At 36.8% G+C, this 20,433-nt stretch overlaps 1 protein-coding gene and 1 pseudogene across 2 annotated transcripts in view; one reads left to right on the top strand and one right to left on the bottom strand.

The window, feature by feature from the left end:
- The window catches only part of NAV3 (neuron navigator 3), a 924,153-nt gene that overhangs the window by 79,050 nt on the left and 824,670 nt on the right, over positions 1-20,433 (bottom strand). For both annotated transcript variants that reach the window (XM_054443382.2, XM_063646517.1), the window contains 3 exons: positions 18,749-19,237; positions 13,978-14,019; positions 12,327-12,487 (listed from right to left, as the gene is read on the bottom strand). In XM_054443382.2, coding sequence (XP_054299357.1) covers positions 12,327-12,487; positions 13,978-14,019; positions 18,749-19,237 — 692 coding nt within the window. The remainder of the gene's footprint in view (positions 1-12,326; positions 12,488-13,977; positions 14,020-18,748; positions 19,238-20,433) is intronic.
- LOC129009856 (peroxiredoxin-like 2A) lies at positions 1,578-10,957 on the top strand (annotated as a pseudogene).

Raw genomic sequence — 20,433 nt, 5'->3', positions numbered from 1 at the left:
TTTTTATGAATAAAAAATGGAAGAATAAAAGGCCTATAAGATCCATTTGAAGCCAAGAGACACACAAGAATTTCTAAATAGAAGAGAAACAGATATGGCAATATATTAGGAGAAAGAAGGCTACCAACTTTGTCTTAAATTGCATTTGCATAGCCAAGCCACTATCTTGGCCAAGCCACTAATCTTTTATTAAGATTATATATTTATTTGTAGTAACTTGAGGAAAACAGGATCCTATATAAATGTGGACTGGGTTTTTATGATATTATTAAATACTATTATTTTGAGACAGGGTCTCACTCTGTCTCCCAGGCTGGAGTATGCAGTCCCACGATCATAGCTCACTGTAGCCTCTAACTCCTGGACAAGGGATCCTCTTGCCCCAGCCTCCTGAGTGCTGCTGCTATTACAGGCATGATCCAATGTGTCTGGCTGGACTGGGTTTTTAAATAACCCCAAGTCACCTCTACTTTTGCATCTACAGCTAGACATTAACTAGTGAGTTTATTATATTGTTTTAAATATGAAGAGCTGTCATATGCAATCTAACTTTGACTTATTTTGTAGAATCTGGATATATATAACTAAGAACAATAGGTGAAGATTCAGGAAAATTTTATTTGATCTCTTAAAGAATTCCAAAAGTGTTATTTCTAGATTTTAGTAGTTTCTGTCATTGGTGGGTTTAAAGAAGAAGCTAGAGATGTCACAAAATTTTACATAAGAGATGAAGGGTTGAAACAGATATGATCTCTTCTGACTGTGAGATTCTATGCTTCCAAAAGAATAGAAGACAGGAGTTTATTCTAAGAAGATTGAAGGGTGAACACGAAGATGGGAAAGGATTCAAGGTAGAGGAAGGTTTGAGTGCAAAAGCATAGAAACTGTTCCTATGCAAGGGTGTTTAACAATCACTGTATGCAAAAGGATCCATCAAATTTAGAGAATATTAGATGGATATTAGAAGTGACAGGTTGACACTAATGTTCCTGCATGTAACCCTTGTGGCAAGGTGAAAAATGAATCTGAGCAATTATTATCATGCATGGGGGCATGACAATGAGTCTCACCAGGTTATGAGATGGCTTACAAGAACTATGACCTCTTCTGTTTCTCTTCTATTTAGAAATTCTTGTGTGTCTCCTGGCTGTGAATGGATCTTAGAGGCCTTTTATTCTTCCATTTATTTATTCATATAAAATTGAAGGGTAGCGATTGGGTTATTTTCCCAAATGAAATTTCATCCGAAGACTTTTTGATTTACATAAGTTATACTTTGTTAGTCTTTCTTGAATGGGAATGGTTTCTACTAGGGCTAGCATGCTGGGAACGACACACAAACCATAGTTTACTGTGGCAGTAGCTCACAGTAGTCTACTAAATATGACATATTATAGTGATCTTAATTTTCTAATATATGTTGTGATTTTTTACGGTAAAGTTTCAAAAAATGTTATATATTAACACATTTTAATTGGTAGAAAGAATAAAGAAAACATGAATACTGCAACTTTTGAATACTAATAATAATCCTGTATCTTACTGATTATTCAAAAAATATAATGGTCAAATCAAAAATGGGTGATGTTAAAGACAACAAGAGGACATATTTAAGGTAAGTATATATATATATTTAAAATTTAATAATAAAGTAACTGTAATTTATTATTGCATTTTAAGAGCATTCATTTTCTTGCCCAATAAACAGAGGTTCAGGTGAACTGTAAATACAATAAAAAGTCTTTAAATATTATGTTTTTGAATCAATCCTTTTTTCCACTCTGAAACCATACAGCATAAAGATCTCAAAATGCCTGATTTGAAGCCATACATGTTTCTAAGATCTGGAGAGGTACATGAGATTGTGTTGACATGGATAGGAATATCTTCTTTTATACCTTCCAATGGGTGAAAATGTTGAAACATAAGGGAGTCGACAGAGTAAGATCAATTTCAAATCTGCTGCAATTGTCTATAGTTAAAAAAACTTCAGCAAGGACAATGTCCCTGAAAATGAGAGACAGATGTAGGAGATATTCTGAAGATAAAATCACAGGTTCCTGTCTATTGAAAATGTACAATATGAAGAGTACAGTTTCAAGTAAGACTATTGATTACACGGATTTTGTACTAGAGTAGAGAGAAGGATGATACATGAAATTATAAGACAAATAGAAGAAAAGAACTTAAGAAAATACTTTGATTTGAGGTGGCTATATGATCTAGCACACTGATGGGATTTTAGTTTTAGAGTTGAAAAAGGTCTCAGACAGAAAGTGAAATGTTGATTTGAGAGATTAAAGTTGTGAATGAGAACATAGAAAAAGGGTTTAGGATAAAAAATAGTCTAAAGGAAAAACAACTTGGTAAACACATAAATATAAGGAGGAGATGGAGGATGAATTGCATTGCCCAGGGTTTGCACCTAATACCTGGAACAATTATTAATATAGTCCCATTCACTCTCAAAAGTGACCTTGTGTCTACAATAAATGACACAGCTATGTTAAGATGAGCAACCCCAGGAGAAAGAATTGTAGTTGGAAAAGTATGAAGAGAATCAAGAGGGCAGTGTCACTTAAGTCATGGCCTGTCTGACATAGCTGAGAGATCTCTAATATAAACCACAATAGATTAAGGGGGGAAACCCACACCCTAGAAAGGTAAACTTGACTTTTCAGACTCGGTTTCTATAGCAATGAAATGTAAGGGATGTATTTGATCAGTGGTTTTCTAATTCATCAGAACATTAAAGCTCTACAGAGAGCTTTGTTGACAGTAAAATTAAAATTCACATTTCATTTATTAATTGTGTTTTAACTCTGAAAACTATGTAATAAAATACATTCCCAAGTGTGCTACAGAACCATTCATTTTTTAACACATTGTGACCATGGACATGTTGGCTTCAGTTGCCATGTTAACTTTAATTTATGCAAATCTTAGCATAAACTTATCTTTGCACTAATATTTGATATCTGTGGTAAATGAGTCCTTGATAAAAATGTCATAGTTTTGTGCTTTCAAAAATACAATCTTTCAAAAACACAATCTATGAATGTCTTTTACATAAAATCCTGTGGTTACCATCTTGTAAATTACTACTCACTTAAATATAGACAAAGCTCAGGCATATCTGATGAATGCTACTCTATGATAGCGTGAGACATGCTTTCCAGTGAAAATAATGATTTGGCAGAATCTGTCAAGTCTTACACACTTCTCCATCTTTACATACACTATATCCGTCATTCTTTACAATATGACCTAGGTATTATGTATCCATTCAAGAGATAAGAAAATTAAGTTTAAACGACTTCACCAATGTCAGACATAGTAAGTGGTGAGCCTTTTTTTCCTAAGGAATAATGAATGTGGATTTAATCAGAACAATAATGGTGAGGAAAAATAGGATAAGGAGTCAACTAATCAAATTAACATCAATTAATGAAAGAATTGATAGGAGACATGAAGAACTTAGCAAGCTTACAGCACTTTAGGTGATTTGGGTGTGTTTTAGATGTTGTATAAAATTATTTTTTTCATATTCCTATGACCTACACAAACATTTTAAATTCATTTTTTGAAGTTAAAGGGTTAGGCTTTTTGCTTTTTTAAAAAATCAACTGCGGGGGGGGAGGAGCCAAGATGGCCGAATAGGAACAGCTCCGGTCTACAGCTCCCAGCGTGAGCAATGCAGAAGGTGGGTGATTTCTGCATTTCCATCTGAGGTACCGGGTTCATCTCACTAGGGAGTGCCAGACAGTGGGCGCAGGACAGTGGGTGCGCGCACCGTGCGCGAGCCGAAGAAGGGCGAGGCATTGCCTCACTCGGGAAGCACAAGGGGTCAGGGAGTTCCCTTTCCTAGTCAAAGAAAGGGGTGACAGACGGCACCTGGAAAATCGGGTCACTCCCACCCTAATACTGTGCTTTTCCGACAGGCTTAAAAAACAGCGCACCAGGAGACTGTATCCCGCACCTGGCTCAGAGGGTCCTACGCTCACGGAGTCTCGCTGATTGCTAGCACAGCAGTCTGAGATCAAACTGCAAAGCGGCAGCCAGGCTGGGGGAGGGGCGCCCACCATTGCCCAGGCTTGCTTAGGTAAACAAAGCAGCTGGGAAGCTCAAACTGGGTGGAGCCCACACAGCTCAAGGAGGCCTGCCTGCCTCTGTAGGCTCCACCTCTGGGGGCAGGGCACAGACAAACAAAAAGACAGCAGTAACCTCTGCAGACTTAAATGTCCCTGTCTGACAGCTTTGAAGAGAGCAGTGGTTCTCCCAGCACTCAGCTGGAGATCTGAGAACGGGCAGACTGCCTCCTCAAGTGGGTCCCTGACCCCTGACCCCCGAGCAGCCTAACTAGGAGGCACCCCTCCAGCAGGGGCACACTGACACCTCACATGGCCGGCCGGGTACTCCAACAGACCTGCAGCTGAGGGTCCTGTCTGTTAGAAGGAAAACTAACAAACAGAAAGGACATCCACACCAAAAACCCATCTGTACATCACCATCATCAAAGACCAAAAGTAGATAAAACCACAAAGATGGGGAAAAAACAGAGCAGAAAAACTGGAAACTCTAAAAAGCAGAGCGCCTCTCCTCCAAAGGAACACAGTTCCTCACCAGCAATGGATCAAAGCTGGATGGAGAATGACTTTGACGAGCTGAGAGAAGAAGGTTTCAGACGATCAAATTACTCTGAGCTACAGGAGGAAATTCAAACCAAAGGCAAAGAAGTTGAAAACTTTGAAAAAAATTTAGAAGAATGTATAACTAGAATAACCAATACAGAGAAGTGCTTAAAGGAGATGATGGAGCTGAAAACCAAAGCTCGAGAACTACGTGAAGAATGCAGAAGCCTCAGGAGCCAATGCGATCAAATGGAAGAAAGGGTATCAGCTATGGAAGATGAAATGAATGAAATGAAGCAAGAAGGGAAGTTTAGAGAAAAAAGAATAAAAAGAAATGAGCAAAGCCTCCAAGAAATATGGGACTACGTGAAAAGACCAAATCTACGTCTGATTGGTGTACCTGAAAGTGACGGGGAGAATGGAACCAAGTTGGAAAACACTCTGCAGGATATTATCCAGGAGAACTTCCCCAATCTAGCAAGGCAGGCCAACATTCAGATTCAGGAAATACAGAGAACAGCACAAAGATACTCCTCGAGAAGAGCAACTCCAAGACACATAATTGTCAGATTCACCAAAGTTGAAATGAAGGAAAAAATGTTAAGGGCAGCCAGAGAGAAAGGTGGGGTTACCCTCAAAGGGAAGCCCATCAGACTAACAGCGGATCTCTCGGCAGAAACTCTACAAGCCAGAAGACAGTGGGGGCCAATATTCAACATTCTTAAAGAAAATAATTTTTAACCCAGAATTTCATATCCAGCCAAACTAAGCTTCATAAGTGAAGGAGAAATAAAATCCTTTACAGACAAGCAAATGCGAGAGATTTTGTCACCACCAGGCCTGCCCTAAAAGAGCTCCTGAAGGAAGCACTAAACATGGAAAGGAACAACCGGTACCAGCCACTGCAAAATCATGCCAAAATGTAAAGACCATCGAGACTAGGAAGAGACTGCATCAACTAATGAGCAAAATAACCAGCTAACATCATAATGACAGGATCAAATTCACACATAACAATATTAACTTTAAATGTAAATGGACTAAATGCTCCAATTAAAAGACACAGACTGGCAAATTGGATAAAGACTCAAGACCCATCAGTGTGCTGTGTTCAGGAAACCCATCTCACGTGCGGAGACACACATAGGCTCAAAATAAAAGGATGGAGGAAGATCTACCAAGCAAATGGAAAACAAAAAAAGGTAGGGGTTGCAATCCTAGTCTCTGATAAAACAGACTTTAAACCAACAAAGATCAAAAGAGACAAAGAAGGCCATTACATAATGGTAAAGGGATCAATTCAACAAGAAGAGCTAACTATCCTAAATATATATGCACCCAATACAGGAGCACCCAGATTCATAAAGCAAGTCTTGAGTGACCTACAAAGAGACTTAGACTCCCACACATTAATCATGGGAGACTTTAACACCCCACTGTCAACATTGGACAGATCAACGAGACAGAAAGTCAACAAGGATACCCAGGAATTGAACTCAGCTCTGCACCAAGCGGACCTAATAGACATCTACAGAACTCTCCACCCCAAATCAACAGAATATACATTTTTTTCAGCACCACACCACACCTATTCCAAAATTGACCACATACTTGGAAGTAAAGCTCTCTTCCGTAAATGTAAAAGAACAGAAATTATAACAAACTATCTCTCAGATCACAGTGCAATCAAGCTAGAACTCAGGATTAAGAATCTCACTCAAAACCACTCAACTACATGGAAACTGAACAACCTGCTCCTGAATGACTACTGGGTACATAACGAAATGAAGGAAGAAATAAAGATGTTCTTTGAAACCAACAAGAACAAAGACACAACATACCAGAATCTCTGGGACACATTCAAAGCAGTGTATAGAGGGAAATTTGTAGCACTAAATGCCCACAAGAGAAAGCAGGAAAGATCCAAAATTGACACCCTAACATCACAATTAAAAGAACTAGAAAAGCAAGAGCAAACACATTCAAAAGCTAGCAGAAGGCAAGAAATAACTAAAATCAGAGCAGAACTGAAGGAAATAGAGATACAAAAAACCCTTCAAAAAATTAATGAATCCAGGAGCTGGTTTTTTGAAAGGATCAACAAAATTGATAGACCACTAGCAAGATTAATAAAGAAAAAAAGAGAGAAGAATCAAATAGATGCAATAAAAAATGATAAAGGGGATATCACCACTGATCTCACAGAAATACAAACTACCATCAGAGAATACTACAAACACCTCTACACAAATAAACTAGAAAATCTAGAAGAAATGGATAAATTCCTCGACACATACACTCTCCCAATACTAAACCAGGAAGAAGTTGAATCTCTGAATAGACCAATAACAGGAGCTGAAATTGTGGCAATAATCAATAGCTTACCAACCAAAAAGAGTCCAGGACCAGATGGATTCACAGCCAAATTCTATCAGAGGTACAAGGAGGAACTGGTGCCATTCCTTCTGAAACTATTCCAATCAATAGAAAAAGAGGGAATCCTCCCTAACTCATTTTATGAGGCCAGCATCATCCTGATACCAAAGCCGGGCAGAGATACAACCAAAAAAGAGAATTTTAGACCAATATCCTTGATGAACATTGATGCAAAAATCCTCAATAAAATACTGGCAAACCTAATCCAGCAGCACATCAAAAAGCTTATCCACCATGATCAAGTGGGCTTCATCCCTGGGATGCAAGGCTGGTTCAATATACACAAATCAATAAATGTAATCCAGCATATAAACAGAACCAAAGACAAAAACCACATGATTATCTCAATAGATGCAGAAAAGGCCTTTGACAAAATTCAACAACACTTCATGCTAAAAACTCTCAATAAATTAGGTATTGATGCGACGTATCTCATAATAATAAGAGCTCTCTATGACAAACCCACAGCCAATATCATATTGAATGGGCAAAAACTGGAAGCATTCCCTTTGAAAACTGGCACAAGAGAGGGATGCCCTCTCTCACCACTCCTATTCAACGTAGTGTTGGAATTTCTGGCCAGGGCAATCAGGCAGGAGAAGGAAATAAAGGGTATTCAGTTAGGAAAAGAGGAAGTCAAATTGTCCCTGTTTGCAGATGACATGATTGTATATCTAGAAAATCCCATTGTCTCAGCCCAAAATCTCCTTAAGCTGATAAGCAACTTCAGCAAAGTCTCAGGATACAAAATAAATGTACAAAAATCACAAGCATTCTTATACACCAACAACAGACAAACAGAGAGCCAAATCATGAGTGAACTCCCATTCACAATTGCTTCAAAGAGAATAAAATACCTAGGAATCCAACTTACAAGGGACGTGAAGGACCTCTTCAAGGAGAACTACAAACCACTGCTCAAGGAAATAAAAGAGGATACAAACAAATGGAAGAACATTCCATGCTCATGGGTAGGAAGTATCAATATTGTGAAAATAGCCATACTGCCCAAGGTAATTTACAGATTCAATGCCATCCCCATCAAGCTACCAATGATTTTCTTCACAGAATTGGAAAAAACTACTTCAAAGTTCATATGGAACCAAAAAAGAGCCCGCATTGCCAAGTCAATCCTAAGCCAAAAGAACAAAGCTGGAGGCATCACACTACCTGACTTCAAACTATATTACAAGGCTACAGTAACCAAAACAGCATGGTACTGGTACCAAAACAGAGATATAGATCAATGGAACAGAACAGAGCCCTCAGAAATAACGCCGCGTATCTACAACTATCTGATCTTTGACAAACCTGAGAAAAACAAGAAATGGGGAAAGGATTCCCTATTTAATAAATGGTGCTGGGAAAACTGGCTAGCCATATGTAGAAAGCTGAAACTGGATCCCTTCCTTCCACCTTATACAAAAATCAATTCAAGATGGATTAAAGACTTAAACGTTAGACCTAAAACCATAAAAACCCTAGAAGAAAACCTAGGCATTACCATTGAGGACATAGGCATGGGCAAGGACTTCATGTCTAAAACACCAAAAGCAATGGCAACAAAAGCCAAAATTGACAAATGGGATCTAATTAAACTCAAGAGCTTCTGCACAGCAAAAGAAACTACCATCAGAGTGAACAGGCAACCTACAAAATGGGAGAAAATTTTCGCAACCTACTCATCTGACAAAGGGCTAATATCCAGAATCTACAATGAACTCAAACAAATTTACAAGAAAAAAACAACCCCATCAAAAAGTGGGTGAAGGACATGAACAGACACTTCTCAAAAGAAGACATTTATGCAGCCAAAAAACACATGAAAAAATGCTCATCATCACTGGCCATCAGAGAAATGCAAATCAAAACCACAATGAGATACCATCTCACACCAGTTAGAATGGCAATCATTAAAAAGTCAGGAAACAACAGGTGCTGGAGAGGATGTGGAGAAATAGGAACACTTTTACACTGTTGGTGGGATGGTAAACTAGTTCAACCCTTGTGGAAGTCAGTGTGGCGATTCCTCAGGGATCTAGAACCAGAAATTCCATTTGACCCAGCCATCCCATTACTGGGTATATACCGAAAGGACTATAAATCATGCTGCTACGAAGACACATGCACATGTATGTTTATTGCGGCATTATTCACAATAGCAAAGACTTGGAACCAACCCAAATGTCCAACAATGATAGACTGGATTAAGAAAATGTGGCATATATACACCATGGAATACTATGCAGCTGTAAAAAATGATGAGTTCATGTCCTTTGTAGGGACATGGATGAAATTGGAAATAATCATTCTCAGTAAACTATCGCAAGAACAAAAAACCAAACACTGCATATTCTCACTCATAGGTGGGAATTGAATAATGAGAACACATGGACAGAGGAAGGGGATCATCACACTCTGGGGACTGTTGTGGGGTGGGAGGAGTGGGGAGGGATAGCATTGGGAGATATACCTAATGCTAGAAGATGAGTTAGTGGGTGCAGCACACCAGCATGGCTCATGTATACATATGTAACTAACCTGCATATTGCGCACATGTACCCTAAAACCTAAAGTATAATAACAATAAATAAATAAATAAATACAGACATACATACATAAATACATAAATAAAAAAGAAAATGTGGCATACATACACAATGGAATACTATTAAACCATAAAAAGAATAAAACCATGTCTTTTGCAAAAAAAAAAAAATCAACTGCAACTTAAAATAAATAGAAGCTATACATTCTTTGGCATTATAGGTAAATACTCTTATCGCTATTTAGGTTAGGAAACAAAAACTTGGTGTTTGATATGAAATCATTAGCTTATATGAAACCATGACCATAATAATCGTTTTCAATTGCTAAAAGCCCTACTCAATATAGTGGGAAGGGTTGCAACAGAAAAGACATAGCCTTGAGTCTTGTCCTGGCTGAAAGCTGGAAAGTTCAACTTACTGAAAAATGTGAATCCTCTGTAGGTGCATGATTAGAATTTCTTTTCCAGGGAAAAAAGAAAAAGTAATGAGGCCCTTTGAAACCTCGGGGCCCAGGAGGGTTTGACCCCTTAGTGTCCGGGCTTCAGGCTTGGGAGAAGGCAAGAAGAGGGAGGCACTTGAGGACCCAAGGTGCTTCTCTGTGGGGATGTGGTGTATGGGTGCAGGAGCCCTTGGAGGCTGCTGCCTTGGCACTGATGCTGCCCAACACAGATGTATTTTTGTCCAAGCCCTGGAAAGAGGTGCTGGAGTACCTGGAGAATATAGACCTGAAAACACTGGAGAGGTAACCAATGGCTTTCAAAGCAAAGAAGCTATCAGGGGGAAGAATGGGGTTGTGATTGTGGCTGTGCCAGGCTGTTTTCTCTGGCAAGAGGGGGCTGCAGATCTGTCCTCCCTGCAACCCAAGTTGGATATGCTGGGTGTCTCCCTCTATGCAGTCGTTAATGAGCAGGTCAGGACAGACATAAAGTTTTTCCAGCCTTGTTTCAAAAGAGAAATCTTCCTGGATGATAATAAAAAGTTCTATGATCTACAAAGACAGAAGATGACGTTTACGGGATTTAGCCCTCTGGGAGGGTGGTACAACTACCTCCAGCCTGGAATCGAGGCTTCCTTGGAAACATGGAAAGCCAAGGTTTCATCCTCAGGGGAGTTTTTGTGGTGGGATCAGGAAAGCAGGGGATTCTCCAGCATGGAGAAAAAGAATATGGAGACAAAGTAAACTCACTTTCTGTTCTGGAAGCTGCTAGGAAGATCAAACCAGACTTTGGCCTCAGAGAAAAAAATGATCGCATGAAATTGCCCAACTCAGAGAAACTAGGGGCATTCATTCACCTGTGTTCATGGGATGTGTTGTCCCCACTTGTGTCCCTAAGGAATTAGAAACCTGCATTTATCCTATTCTCAGTATGGCTTATTAACATATTTTAATATTATACTCTGTTTAGGCCCAGTAAGGCAAAATAGTCCCAAAACTAGACTGGCAAAGAGCTAAGAAAGCAGTGAAGGTTATTCAGCTGAAACCTGGAAAATATAGGACTCAAAATTGACTGTTGTGCCTTATTACAAATGTATATGGTGTTCGAGTTCTGTTATTTGAAATTATGTTTATTTTCAGGTCTTCAAAAATCTAAGAGAAGTTGATTATTAAAACTTGAAGTTTAGAGAATATAAGGTTTTGGCTTGTGTTTTCTATTACTAATTTTTTATATAATGTCAAAGGAGTACTTTCATGATGGAATTGATGTGCTCTGGGATAGTTTGACAAAGATAAATTATAAAGTGAAATTTCTTGTTTCATTGTCCTCTGTCCAAAATTCAGAGATGTATTTTTCTAGAAGGAATGATCGTCTCTGGCTCTAATAAGATTATGTATCCAAACTCACTTTTATGTACAAGTTTTTCTGATAAACTAATAATAAAAATATTTACCATAAAAATAATGAGAATACTTTATATGTGACTTTATAGAAGATAAATCTATTTTTAAAGTCATTGAATCTATTAAATGGTATCTGGCATGTTTAGTTTTCTTTAATTATTTTGTTACTCAGAATGCTTTTAATGACATTTTATGCAAATAATTTTATATTTCATACAAATGATGCTAAATACAAAGTAACCCAATGACTAAGTTGGTAATTTATTTTTCATTGTATCTATTTGAAAATGTTCAGAGGATTGTCTTAACAGAAATTCTTGTATGCATTTTAAGGAGTTTTAACTTTAACAGTGTTAAAAGAAGTTCAACTTGGAGTCATGAATTACATATTTTTTCCTTCCTAATTGTTTCTATTTTCTACAAAAGATTACTAATTTTGTTTCAAGGATGTTTTAATATTTCAGACAAGTAAATAAGGAGATTCCTTCCTGTTTTTTAAGAGGATTCTAAAACGGAATGGAAAGGCCCCCGGGATTAAAGTCAGATGTTCTGTAACTGATTACTGCCTTGAACCCTTAGTAATGGTAAGACTTTTTCAAGTCAAGTGACCTTTCTGAGCCTCTGGAGCCTAGACTAGAAAACAACCACCGTATTAACCTATGTTAAGCATTTGTTGTGAGCAATAAACAGCATAATGTTTGGAGATTATTCTGTGAAGAGTAAACAATGACACAAATGAAAGGTACTGTTAAAATGCCTTTCTCCCTCCTTTTAAATGAAAACATGTTGTGTTACGGAGAGATTCCAGGGTTTCTATGAGAGTGGGTGGCGAAAGAAACAAAACAAAATCAACATTTTAGAATATTTTACCCAAGTTAGAAAAGTGGTATTTTCCCGCTGCAGAAGATGACATGGCAGAAGGGGAAACCAGAGGTGACTGGTTGCCAGTGTCCTGAAGCCCTCCAGTAGAATGAGAACGCAACCACTCTTTGCCCTCTTCTTGGTTGGCCTGCCGAGATGATGGGGTATATCTGCAAAACAGCACAACTATGACACTTAAGCATATCTACAAGGGCAAGGCAATGCCAGGACAGGAAAACAATTGAGAGGAGGTTACTATTCAGAATGAACAACAATTTCAAACAGATTGAATCTAATTATAATTGCTCAGTTCTTCCAGATGATCTTACACCATCTGTTTGAATCACATAGGAAAAAAATAAAATAAAGGGATTTGAGGAGAAAATTATGCTTCTATCAGATATGCGGTTGGAAATCATAAGCAATGAGCAGACAGCCAAGTTAATTGAGAACTCAAAAGCACAGGGCTGGAAAGGATGTAAAGAGGGTGAAAACATGGACTACAAATGGAGGACAGTGGCGGGCCAGGGCCAAGGGAAATGAAGTGATGGTCACAGAAGGCATAGGGAAATGGAATACATATTGGCAGCTTTTGTTTTTTCTTAAACGAAAAACAGTTCTTTTGTTAAACTGCCACTTGACATCATGCCTAGATTACAAAAATAAGGAGGGAGATGTGCTCGCTTTACTGGAACATAAATTTCTGGAACAAAATATTAAAATGGAATAATTGCCAGCTATTTGCTATTGCTGAAAAATTGGAGAGAAAAAAAATAATGGAGAAAGACCTAGTTTCGCCATTATTCAGTGTTTCACCAAAGTATATTCTTTTTCTTCTTGTAAGTAAATTTTTAGCACCAAAAGTAGCCAACTTTTCATACGCATACAGTGTTATACCTCTATTAGTAGATCATTCTATGTCTCTTCCTCAGATAAAAGTACACAGTAAAAGATGGCCATAAGTTAAATTTTTATTTTATTTTTTATTATGGATGGAATAATTATTTTGAGATTATTAAATTATATTAGATTAATTCAGATTTAAATTGATCTGATAGCAGTACCCCTGCAAAATAGAAATGAAAACAATTTTGAGATTTTATCAAAAGGATTCTATAAAAATCACGCCTTAATTACAGTATTTGTCCTGTGATGATAAAAATATGTTTTCTTTGATTCAGATTGTAGCATCCTTCAACCTATCAACATTAACTGCCCACATCTGTAGACTGCATGGGTTTTGAATATTTGCATGCATATGACTCTAATAGGCAAAAGTTAGAAGAGTTAATTTTATTTTCATTTGTTGAAGTGAGTTCTGCATTCTACCAAAGTTACTGCCCCCAAAACAGTAATGCCTGGGACAAGTTTTTTTTTTTGTTTTTTTGTTTTGTTTTTTTTTTTAGTATTATTTCTTCAGAACAGTGATATTCACATTGGAATTTATTTAATTTGAGGGACAGCCTCAGTCTCTACTAGTATCTCTACCTAAGGGGCTATCTCACCAACTGTTCGGGCCAGAGAAACCATCAAAATTAAAAGTGATTTCGTCCTCAATGTCATGTGCTACATTGCAGACAAACAAAGAAGGAAGAGAGACAGCACACAAAGTTTACATAACAACAAGAGAGGTAGCAATTGTGCTGAGAGAAATATATACCTTAGTCCCTTTTTGGGTAGTGTATTTCTGTCAAGCTGCATGCTGTTAAAACAAAGAAAACCCCTAAGGACATAATGTAAACAAAACTTCCAAATTACACATCCAACAAAAATGGTTCTCTGAACTATAAAAAATAATTTTTTGGTAACACATATATAATGCTTAACTCATTGAAAAAGGCCAACTAAAGGTGACAAGATGTCCATTGCCGTCACGCATATTGAGTTCCTTTCTAATGCAGTACCATTCAATGATAGTTTAGTGATAGGATTACTAGAAAATAGATTAAATCACATTAGCATAATTTTCCTCTGAATCCTATTGATTAAATACTATCTTAGTTTTTCCTTCCCTGTGCAACTGACTAGACTTTTGCTATGATATCACATGCAAAATGAGATAGATCTGCTCTGGCTAAGTTAGAGTGACAACTTCCAATTGACAGAGATGGTATAAAACATTGTTTAATACTTATCTTTTGTCTTCAAATTATTTTTAATAAAAAGGCATGTTTATTTCCTATTTACACATGTGAAGAAAGATATATGAATGTTTGCTTAAAACTTAATTGATTCTAGTATCATTTATTTAAATATTTTAATGAAATTAAGCTATACCATCTTTTAGAAATAATAAATTAGGTATTTAAAAGGCTATAAATTTTATCATCTCTATTTTAAGGAATTCACAATTGGTAACAAGAAGGAATGAAAAGGTATGTCTAGAGAAAATAAGAAATGGCCTCTCTAAAAATACAGGAAGAGGATATCAACAACTAAGTGGGACAAGTTTAGGGATTTCTTTTATAATCTCTGGCATGTGGATAAGCAAAGTGTAAATTAATTAAAATTGCAGAATTATAGCTTTCTTCCTTTAGGACATCAAATGATCAAAATTAAATACACAGGATATGCATAATGGGGATGATATAACATGAATGTAAAAAGGCTGACTTAAAATTTGATCACTCAAACCAAAGCTAAAATGTTTTCTTCTATGTGTACTCCATTATTTAGCACTGCAATCAAAAGCATCCAAAGGCTTTATACAACTTTAACTTTATTGGTCATGTCCATGTAAGGTAATTGCTTATACTGTGTAGAGGCCAGTTACAGTATATATGTTGACTATAGAAGTTTTCTTAAGTACTGTGGATAAACAAACAAAATACATTATATTGAACAAATATGAGAAATCTCCAAATATGAACCACATGTGCTAAGGCATTTCTGTGGTCATAAGTCATTTTAAGGATTATTTATTTCCATGTGTACAAGTTAAAGTTTAATGCCACAAAGAATATGAAAAGTTGGTATTCTTCTGCCAAACTCATCCAGTTGTATAAAAATTATATATTTATATGATGAAGACCAATTGAATGAAAAAAATTAGAATAAATACATTTAAAGTTTCCATAATAATTTAAAGCTTTATTTAGAAATATGTTTGAATCTAGATATTAATGATTTTATAACAGACAATTTCTGCAAACCACCAAAGGTTGCAAACTCATATGCCAGCAAGGGCCAGACAGGGCATGAAAATGAATGTGGTGGGGATTTTAGTCAACAATCTGAAGCAGACAGGCACTGTCTGCCTAGAGCCAATAGTTTCTGGGCAGAAATGTCAAGGCAGCATTGCCAGATCTGACATTTAAAGACAAACCCGGAATTTGCAAAGTTGGTTACTACAAATTATTTAAAAATTTAGTTGAGTCAGACACACGAAACAAAACCCAAAGCAAATATAGATTAGTTATGGCTCAATGGCCACCAATGACCTAGAGCAGCTGCAGAAGAGAAAACTGTTAAAAAGTGTATTTTATTATTTTATTTAATTTAACGAAGAGGAATTTAAACAAAAATTAAAATCTATAGGAAAAGCTACCGATTTAAATATGAGTATCAAAGAAATCATCTAAAATTGTAGACAAACAGGTAAATCATGAACTTATATACATCTTTATTATATATCGCTAATTAACTTGCCTTAAAATTTACATTAATACATTTTCTCTCTGGTGTAGCTTTTTGGTTTTCTTAGCATTTCTGACATTCTACTGATCAATTAATTAATCATAATGAAGCCAGTATCACCCACTAGATCTACTTTTCTCTTCAACAGGTCATAAACTTTCTTAAATATACTTGAAAGGATTAGAGCCATTTGCTATTGCTTGCAGTTCTGTTGTCAAGAAAACAAAAAGCTCAGTGTCTTGTATTAAAATTTATTTTAATCTAGTAATTTACTGGAAGGCACTAATTAATATTAATATTATATACTATAGCTATGTAGTTAACATGTACTTTTTACAGCTTAATATTCATTAATGCATTTTATTAAGGCTCAAAGGCAAAACATACTTATCCAAAATTAGTTTAAAGTTTATTTTAGAAAAAGTCTTTATTTGGTCATTTTAATGTAGGAATACTCCCATTTTAAAAATTGGCCAATTTCAGGCTGGGTGCCGTGGCTCGCACCTGTAATCCCCGCACTTTGGGAAGCCAAGGCGGGTAGATCACTTGAAGTCAGGAGTTCGAGACCAGCCTGGCCAACATGATGAAACCTCATCTCTACAAAAAATACAAAAATTAGCCCAGCATGGTGGTCCACTCCTATAATCCCAGCTACTCAGGTGGCTGAGGCATGAGAATTGCTTGAACTCGGGAAGCAGAGGATGCAGTGAACCAACATGGTACCACTGCCCTCCAGCCTGGGCGACAGAGCGAGGCTCCATTTCAAAACAAATAAATAACATAACATAACATAAATAAAATTGGCCTATTTCAAAGATCGAACATGTACAATAAATAAATCTGCTTAAAAAGAATAAGAAATTGCATATTTTCTAGTGTATTTCTATAGTGAAAATTTTATTGGCTTCAGTTAAAATATAGATTAGAGTAAAGTATTAAAACTGCGTTTTGGTTATAGCTATGCAACTAACCAATCTTTCATCTAGTTTTGATTTGAATGTTACTTGGTTATAAATAGTTACTTGACTATATTTCTGAATCTGGGATTAATGTCTAAATGCTGAAGAAATAGGCTGATGGCTAAATGGCCAACTTGTTGCAGATTATGTTAATAATTAAAAAATAACCAGTTCTGTGGAAGGTGGTTGCGGTTAATAAATGATAACCTATTTGCCGTATGTTTGGTTTGGTTATCAAGTTGATACTTAGAATCCTTACATATGAGCATACAATCTAGGATACATTCATTAAAACTATAGGTTGTTAATATATTTTAATATAATTCATTCATTAGAAGTTTTATAAATGACATGTGAAGATGCCCATTTACCTTAGAAGTGCTGAAACTAGAATCAAAGATTTTACAGGAAGCCCGACATTTTAGGTGGAAAAATGAACCCTTACTGGTCTTTACGTATGCTGTCTATAATAGCATGTAACAGGAAAACCATAGGGAAATGGTTACATTTTAGTTGCTATCACTCAGCTGTTTGTCTTGGCCTAGTTTTTTTTCTTTAGGAGGAAAAATGTATTTTGTAATTAGCAGCCCGCCATAGGAAGCACCAATATTTTAGTTAGTGCTAAAATTACTTTATCATCAGAAAGCCCCATTTGCATGGCTGTCCCTGTCTCATTGTTAGGCAAGTAGGAAATAAAGAGGGAAAGAAGCAATGTTTTGCTCTGGGTTTTGTATTTTACAAAGTCAAGAGAAAATGGGGAATTTCAAATTGGGACATCCTAGATTAAAGGGAAACTGGCGTAATGCAGAGAGTGTCTAGCTAAGGGCTTTAATTGATGTTTTAAAATATCATTCCGGGAGTAAGGCTGAAGGTCTAGAAAATAAATGCCACCATCAATATCAGAGTTAAAAAATAAAAATAAAAAAATAAAAAAAAGGGGAAGATATAGAAAGATATATCAGGTATTTTACGTGACTAGTATTTCTTTCTACATGTGGCCAAGACCATGTTTAAAGCTTTACTTCTGTCAAGAGACAAATAGCATTGCATTTATCAGGGAAAAAGAAGTGGTTTTAAGACATTTTCCTGGTGGTAAGAGTCAGTACCAGTATAACCAAGAAAGGATCACTTTGAGGAAAAAATTTAGAGTGATTTTGCTCAAAAGAGATGCTTCACAGTAAGCATATTAAGTAAGAAATGCCTTGTTATGTCCTGTACTTTAAGTTTATATATATATAAAGCCAATGAGAAACACTTTGTAATATGATTACTTTTTAAGTGGTCTATTGAAAATGGCACTGGCACTATAATTTTCTCTAGTGATTCATGGCTGACAATTGATTTTTTTTTTTTTTTTACCAGGCCAACTAGGATATCCCAGCAATCCATCTGCTATTTTTTCATAGAAGTACAAATGGAACAAATTTAACATATTGCTCTGAGCATAACTATAGAATAATTTCAATTTGGTCTTTGAAAATGCTTAAGTCATCATAAGGAGCTAGTGTTGTTCTGAAGCTTAAGCCAAATCATTAAAATGTCTTCAGGAGACCTCATTCAATATCGAAATACATGCCTCGAATTTTATTCACATTGCCTACTGGGTATAAATGTATGCATTCATACTAACAAAATTATCCACTCACCCTACCTTTAATGATTTTATTCCTCTGTAAATTTGGTAATAAGAGCAAATGAAAGGCCCAGTTTCATCAGTCTTACATCCTTTCGCACAGGGGCACTCACAGTGAAATCAAGGGAATTTAACGGGGTAGGGGTTAGGCATAGTGCAGGGAAGAGGGGGAAGATGTTATCAATGCCTCCAGGAAAGCTCACCTTTCTGAGAGAGTAGATCTCACACTACCCGTTCTCATGAGCAGGCTCTGGACCTCGTGAGTGCCTGTGGTCAGTCCAGACAAGGAGCCATGATGGCTGAGGGGGAGGTCAATGGACTCAGAGCTCGTGTGGAGACTAGTCATGGACTGGTAGCTCGGAGTATCCTTGCTGCCTGCAGAGGAACTGCTCATATTGGCAGCCCACACGAGACCACCTGATGTGAAAGAGTGAACCGATGCTGGGCTGGAGGCCAACGAGTGACTTAAGCTTATAACATCTGTAGTTAAGTCTGAGGGTTTATTGAAGAGAGGGCTGCTGCTGCCGCTTAGCCCACCAGCACTGCCCATGCTGCCCGTACCGGACGACGGTGACTCCAGACTGCCTTGCCGCGCTAATGTGGTACTAGGACTGGGCATTACTGAGGAAGATTTCACACCCTCAGTATTAGGTGCAGAGGCAGATTTGCCACCTGCCTTGGCACCAAACAACCTAAAAGAAAAACAAATAACAACTTCAGTTGTTCCAAGAAGCTAATATCCACATTTAATATTTAGGGTTACAGTACACAGAGCCAAGTGTGCTTTGGTGTACTGAACTACAAAGCACTTCCTGTCTCTATGTTAATGAGCTTTTATAAGCTTGGACTTCTTTATCAAGTGCAGAAAATCTCTCATATAAGGGTAGGTCAGTACTGAGCTGCTACTAGGGAAAGAGGGGAAGTGGGGGGAACAAAAGTAAGTCAAACATGAAAACCGCTGGTTTTCATAATTTAGGTGATCATGAGACTTTCACTCAAAGTCAGTAGTTTGACCATACTTGCTGTTACCTATTTACAGAACCATTATAATGAAACAACTTCTACGCATTCGATAGACAACACTTAAATGAGCTCTTCTCTTGTTTTTTTTATTTTTAAATTTTTAAACAGTTTATTCAAAATCTAGATGGAACGCTTAAAGCAAGTTTAGGGAGTTGTGTTGATTATCTGGTGGTCTGAGTGACTGTCAGGGAGCAGTTGGTTGGAAACGATATTGACATTGTCGGCAACAAGTCAGTTTGTCTGTATTTTCCCCAGCAGAGGCCAAAGGGCTTTATGTCAGTTGCCAGTGCTATTCAAATACATTTTTTAATAATGATTTGAAACAGAGCTGGTGCTGTTAGATTTTGGAGTTTAGTTCAGAAAACATTTTAGTTTTGTAAATGAAGCAGATGGTAGAATCAAATTTATGTAAATATGGAAATACAATGATATGAAGTAATGGCATAATGATTACTAATTGAGTTGCAATGAAATCCATATTTCCTACAGTGAAATATGACGAATATGAGAAATTGTTTCATAGGTAATGGGCCACAGGAGGGCACTACTGGCTTTTACTTAAGAAACAGAAATATTTACTCTCCCTATAAGCCATAATTCATTCTTCCCAACGAGAATCAGTATTTTAAAAAGACAGTTCTGCAGCTTAATATTACTACTGAGGAATAAAACCTTTAGGTTTTTCAAACAATCAGGTATCTGAAATTGCTTTACTGTAAAATAAATGTTTCAAAGTCTTTCATTTCCAAGATATCAAAGTTCTGGGTTTAGTCAACAGAATAAAAACAAACATTAAAAATATTGAACCCATAATGAACTATAAACCACACTCTACCATCTTGCAGATGAGAAAACAGACCCAGAG

The sequence above is a fragment of the Pongo pygmaeus genome, chromosome 10, assembly GCF_028885625.2.
Source record: "Pongo pygmaeus isolate AG05252 chromosome 10, NHGRI_mPonPyg2-v2.0_pri, whole genome shotgun sequence".
Lineage (NCBI taxonomy): Eukaryota > Metazoa > Chordata > Mammalia > Primates > Hominidae > Pongo > Pongo pygmaeus.
The sequence above is the reverse complement of the archived record's forward strand: the minus strand, read 5'-3'. Positions and strand labels throughout refer to the sequence as shown.